The sequence below is a fragment of the Poecilia reticulata genome, linkage group LG3 (assembly GCF_000633615.1).
Source record: "Poecilia reticulata strain Guanapo linkage group LG3, Guppy_female_1.0+MT, whole genome shotgun sequence".
NCBI lineage: Eukaryota > Metazoa > Chordata > Actinopteri > Cyprinodontiformes > Poeciliidae > Poecilia > Poecilia reticulata.
Window position 1 is genome coordinate 817,184 of NC_024333.1, and position 6,344 is coordinate 823,527.

At 41.1% G+C, this 6,344-nt stretch overlaps 1 protein-coding gene across 1 annotated transcript in view; it reads right to left on the bottom strand.

The window, feature by feature from the left end:
* Positions 1-6,344, bottom strand: part of lrrk1 (leucine-rich repeat kinase 1) — a 71,835-nt gene that overhangs the window by 8,442 nt on the left and 57,049 nt on the right. Inside the window, exons 33-36 of the mRNA XM_008405004.2 lie at positions 5,366-5,560; positions 3,426-3,577; positions 1,865-1,982; positions 1,657-1,773 (exon numbers count right to left, since the gene is read on the bottom strand). Of these exons, the coding sequence (XP_008403226.2) occupies positions 1,657-1,773; positions 1,865-1,982; positions 3,426-3,577; positions 5,366-5,560 (582 nt within the window). The remainder of the gene's footprint in view (positions 1-1,656; positions 1,774-1,864; positions 1,983-3,425; positions 3,578-5,365; positions 5,561-6,344) is intronic.

Consider the following 6,344-nt stretch of genomic DNA (forward strand, 5'->3'; position numbering starts at 1 on the left):
GTGTGTGTGTGTGTGTGTGTGTGTGTGTGTGTGTGTGTGTGTGTGTGTGTGTGTGTGTGTGTGTGTGTGTGCGTGTGTGTGCGTGTGTGTGTGTGTGACATTACTATGACCCTTTAAGGAAGGTGGGAGGGGCTAAGGTATTCTGATCAGTTGGGTATTTAGGGCATTCACTTTATTTATGTCAAACAGGAACATATATCTTAGTGCACACAACATTCAACATCAAGCACTCATGATGAACAACAGATTGTTTCACTTTGGTTACATTCTGTTCTAAAGTCAGCAGTAAAGTGTAACCAACTCATTGTTCATAATAGTGGGTTTATGTTTACTATCTTTGGCAGCTAAGCTCTCCTTCCTGTCCTTTGGAGCTCTAACTCATTAATGTCAGAAAGTCTTATATATAAAATAAGTATGAACTTCCAAGAGCGTTTTTCATGAACAGAGCTTCTGCATGGGCACCAGGACAGACCGCCTGTGGGTGTTTGGTTGTCGTGTCCTGTTATCATCACCTCAGCACAGACAGGGTAATGCAGCAGTTTCTTTCCATTTTAACAGTTTTGTCACAAGGAGTGTTTCCATAAACTTTTCTAAATGTGCATTTTGAAGTATTGCATTAGGAAAGTTTGATGGAAATGATGAACTTCAAAATAAAATTCAAACATCCTACATTTCATAAAACAATTTTTATGCTAGCTGAGGTAGTTTTGGATTTTCCAATAAAGAGTTAATGCACCAAAGGAGAGATGAAACATATCAGCCAAATAAGTTCTGCTGTAGCAAATCTTCACATACACTGCTGGGTCTATGCCTTACCAGGCACAGACCTGGTAAGGCATAGACATTTTGCCTTACAGTCAAACATTTTTCATCTCTGAAAAATATCTGACTGTAAACCTTCAGTTTGGAGGGAAAGACTCTTTCTGTTGTTTTCAAGTGTCCTCAACCTCTACTTCCTGTTTGTTTAGGAAGTAGGCCAGGCAAATTATGAAAGTTGATTCTGTTCTAACCAGTAGATGAAAACATGGCTAATTTTTTTTTTTTTTTTCCTTTTTTGTTGTCTTAAAAACCAGGCAGGTTGTACAGCAATGGTTTATTGGCTAAAAATAAATCCAGGTGGCCAATGAGCAATTCTGGTCTTTTCAGAGGGCAAACCTCTCCAGCTTGGAAAGAGTTTACTACTTCTAGAGTCTCATGTTAGTATCTTACAGCAGTAAGAAGCTCCGAAGCTTTCTTATGCAGGCAAAGAAAGAAAAACTTTTTTTTTTTGGCAAAAATGGGGTGGTATTTTGATATTTGTGGAGAAAAAAAACGTCAGTTTCCAACGACAAAAAGACTTGCTCTAAGAAAGATTTCCAGTAAAACCAAATGCATCTGAAGAACTACTTAAATTGTCACTTTTTTATGATATCTATATATAAAATATGTCAGAAAATGGTTCTTTATCACTTTTAGCAAAGATCATCTGAGTCACTGTGGTGTGTCCAAAGACCCACTTGTGGCTCTGGAGCCGCAGGTTGGAGACCACTGGTTTGCTTATTATGGGCCATTTGGCCAACATGTTTGGGCCAGCTAAGAGGAACACAGATGAGCTGTGTATTTGTGTGTGTTTGTGTGTATTTGTGTATGTTTGTGTCTGCTGCCTTTGGAACTGACTTGCTCTGCAGCTGGAACGTGGAACAGACAGGTGACCACAGCTGGACAGGACAGGCGTTTCTGAGGCTGACTGAGGGGACACATGTCCTTCAGGCTGTGGACAAACACCTCCTGCTCCTTTCAGATAAGAACAGAAAGAATCAGCCCAAACCCTACATTGATTATACTCCAAAACACATATAAATATTAGTGTTATTATTGTTCATACCTCAGTAGCTATCCATAGAGAATTTTGCATTTTTATCTGGCAGCTGATCCTGTTGCCAGGACAACACATCCTCTTTACATCCACCTGGCCCTTCTCCACATTCACCACACTGTAGTTTCTGCACAATGCATGGGAAACCAACAAGAACGTAAGACCAAACAATCAGAAGCACCAAATATAATCCAGAGTTTGATCCATTCGACACGTTGGTACCAGCTGTGTGTTTGGTGAACACACACTCCTAGAGCTAGCAAAACACTGCAGCTTATTGAGAGACCGAAAAGGTTTTCTGCCCCAAAATAAAGACTTGCCCAGTCACCTTGAGTCTGTAGTGAGGAACCAGACTACCACTGATCACACTGTGGAGTTCCAGAAGCTCAGAATGAACCTACTTGAGGTTACAGATAGTAGACAACAATCTAGTTTTTACTCCTTTCTTTATCCAGGATGATGATAGTGAGGGGACAACGGACAACTGCATGTGGGCATAAAGCTGCTTTCATTGCACATTTTAAATTCTCAATAGCAGCCAACAAAACACAATTTTCACAATGAAAATCATCAGTCAGGATTTTATCTATAGCCACCAAGTGAGACAAAAAAGTGTTATGATGAAAAACAGTCATTTTGGGAAATGTTCCCTCTTTACAGGAATTTCATGTATTTTAAGCTTATTGGATGTTCTTCAGTGTAAATTGTGTTAAAAATCTTCTGGCTCACCAAACTTTAAAAGCCTGACCTGCAGATACTGTCAAACCTGAGCAATACCTGTGAAACAACACAAACACATTTTAACTGCTTTCTAACATAAAGAAAGAGTTCAGAGCGTTGCTCTCCAATAACAGAAAGAAGTTTGTCGCTAGTTGCCATTTTGAAAATAAAAAAGTTGCTAGAGAGGTCTGAAAAGTTGCTAAGAAAAGCAACAAAATTGGTAAGTGAGAGGATCAGTGAGAGGATTTTTGTTAGCCACATATGTTCAGATGTGACCTGAAGGGCGGCTCTGACAGGCGGCCCTCTGTAAGGCAGAGCAGGAGGGGACAGCGGCTGACTGTCAGAGCTTTTTGGAGGAAGATGAGATCGGTTTCTCATCGAATTATCGGCTGATCGCTGATCTCCCAAAACTACGGAAATGTGTCGACCAATCAGTGAACCCTTACTAGAAGCCAAAAAAGTTTATTCTGCAGCCAAAACCTTTGACCATATATGTACATGGACACACTTTCCAGTGTAGTCGATAGAAAGATTAATTTCTTGGTAAATCTCATCATGTTGCTGTCTCCATCTGTTAAATGAGGGAATAAAATGTAATGAGTGTGTTTGGCTTCAGTCATACCATGCTCACTGTTGGGTCAGTATTTAAAATATAAGGATTAAATTAAAATATGTCATTTCATAATAATATTGTTGTCAGGTTAGAAGACTCAGTACAAGGCCAATATTTTTGAGAGTTTGGCATCACCATGTTGTTCTTTAACGATTTAATGCTTTGCTTGATTAAAAGGACGGAGTGAACATTTGATTTCCAGAGCAGTGAAGAGGAGACATCTAAATGGAGACAAACCTGTCCTCGTTGTCTCCGTGCCAGAAGACAGCACTGCATCCCTGCAGCTGGGACAAGAAGAGCTGTGACTGGCTGTCGCAGGACAACAGATACCTAAGGCAGGGGAAGCTGGGCTCCTCCATCTGTCTCACACACCGCAGTGCCACTGGCCTCTAAACACACACATGCAATATGGTTGAACATATTAATTTATGCATTTTATCTGTTAGTGCTTTCAGAACACCCATGAATGCTTTATAGGATAAAAACAAAATAAAATCGAGATATTAGATATTTCCAGGAACCTCTGTTTTTAAAATAGTTTGCACAATTACTCTACTGTACATCCCTGGTACAGCCCACACATGGACCGAACGGTTTTGGTTTACATCCAAGCTCATTCATGCATTCTCACAGCTACAGTAGATGGCAAAAGAAACGACGACAACGCTAAGCTGATTGAAATCCTTTTATATGTGTAAGAAAAATGATCCTCAAATACTGGACTTCTAGGAACTGTCCTAAAGTAGAGGATTGGTACACTGAAGTTCTCGTGATACTCCCCTTGGAAAAACTGACTATATCTGGCTCTATGCTTACTAAAAATTACGGTTCTCATGATTAATAACTTTTATAGTTTTACAGTTACAAATAAAAGTAGCTCCTAATTAGCAGGGAGTGACATTAAGTGTTAGTTCCTCAGAAGTATTGCACATTTTGGAACTCTTCCTGCTTTACTTCCTCATTTTTGCATGCACCACATGTAGATATTTTAGTTTACATAATTACACCACAGTTTACCGCTGGGCAGTAAATGCCTTAATAGTGACATATTATATTACGAAGAAAAAACAATATAATACTTTCAGCATAACAGAGGTGCTGTAGGATCACAGTTAGCAGGTTTTATGAAAGTTCTTCAGGACGGGCGGTCCTGATCATGGTCAGTTCCTCTCTGGTCTCTTGATCTGACAGGCAACCAGAGAGGTCCCACTCCGTTATGGTCTACCAAGTCTACTGTGGGCTAGAGTTGGAATTTGTGTTTAGGGGAACAGGGTAAGTGGGGCTGAGAATTCAACATATAAAACTGAAGAGAGAAAGAGTGAGAAGAAGATCTGGATTCAGTTTGTAACATAGAGTCTGTTTTGTATGATCCAAAAATCAAACGCCAGAAAATGAGAATAAAATAAGTGATACTTTAAAATAAAACCAATAAAACATGGCATGCTCCTTAAAGCCACAATAAGTAACTTTTTTGAATTTTTTTTTTTACATCTGTCACTATGTTGTGACAATAGAATATGAGACAGATATTCTGTGAAAAAATGAGTCTCGTCTGCTTTCTCCCTGTGGTCCAGCTGCCAGATGCTCAGTCCAAAGCAACCAATCAGAGCCAAGACGAGGGGCTTAGTGTTGTCAATCAACCTCATGTACTTGTTGCTCAATGTGCTAATGGCAGAGAAGCAATTTACCATTCCAGGAAAATCACTTATCTGCCATCTTCACTGACCATGCTAATTAGCCTTAGCATTTGTGGGAAGCTCCAGTTGTGTAGAACCAGCTGCAGCGTAGCAGAAAGCAAGGGGGAGGATGTGAGCAATGTGTATAAGAGGAAGATTGACAGCGCTAAAACATGCCTCCTGGCTCTGATTGGTTGTTTCTGACTGAGTGGTCTATTTCTGCAAATGGCAGTAGGAGCTAGACTTGCTTGACTTTTTTTCATAGATTTTCTCATATCAAACTGTCACATCATAGTGACAATTTTAACAAATATGTATAAAACACATGATTTTTAATCAAAATGACATACTGTAGCATTACGTAACAAATTCGGAAACTGTCTAGATATTAGAAATGACCTGGTGTGTCCATGAAATGACATGTCAGTAATATGATGTGACATCACAGGATCCATGAAGACAACAAGACAAAAACCTTCAGCGTTTTGCTGATGGACTCACCTTCTCAGGCTTGGTGTCCCAGCACTCAGTCATCAGGGTGTGGAGGCTGTAGAACTGGACCTGCTCCAGACCGCCCAGCACCGGCCGGATGCCTCTGGAGAGCTTCCTGGCTATCTGGAGCTGGTGGTTCCCCAGAGCCGGCCTCAGCCCAGACAACAGCTCATACAGAACCATTCCATAGGAGAACATGTCCACCTGGATGGACGGGAGAGAGCAGAAAGCATTCAGCAGCGTTACAGTGGAAATGTCCAAACACAGGCCCAGGAACAAGAGTAGCTGCTCTAGGAACAGAATATCACAACTCCACCCAAAAATGATCCAAACTTCTGGCAGATTCAGATTTAAAATCATTTCAGTCAAGCAAAAAAGAGGAACATATTTTACCCTTGTTCATTTACTTTCATTATAAAAATGCGATGTAGATTTATCAACAATAAGCAGATAAAATATTATTGGTTTATCCAAATTCATTCATGAGCTCCAAGTCGAAAAGCCATCACCCTAATGTTTAGCTCCCTCCTCTGATTCTGCATGAGCTATAAGTCTGGGTTCCAAAAAAATAATCAGAAGAAACATTTTGCTAAAACTAAGCCTGAATCTGCCACAGGTATGAAAAATATCTAAATATCATTATGTGTTGTACAGGTTTTTCTTGTCCTCTCGTTTTTCTTGTCCTTATTGTGGTGGAGGAGTTTGAGTGTTCCAATGATCCTAGGAGCTATGCTGTCTGGGGCTTTATGCCCCTGGTAGGGTCACCCAAGGCAGACAGGTCCTAGGTGAGGAACCAGACAAAGCGCAGCCCGAAGACCCCCTTATGATGTACAACAACCTTGGATCTAGCGTTCCTTCGCCCGGACGCGGGTCACCGGGACCCCACTCTGGAGCAAGGCCTGGAGGTGGGGCACGATGGCGAGCGCCTGGTGGCCAGGCTTTTACCCACGGAGCCCGGCCGGGCTCAGCCCGAAGAGGAGACGTGGGT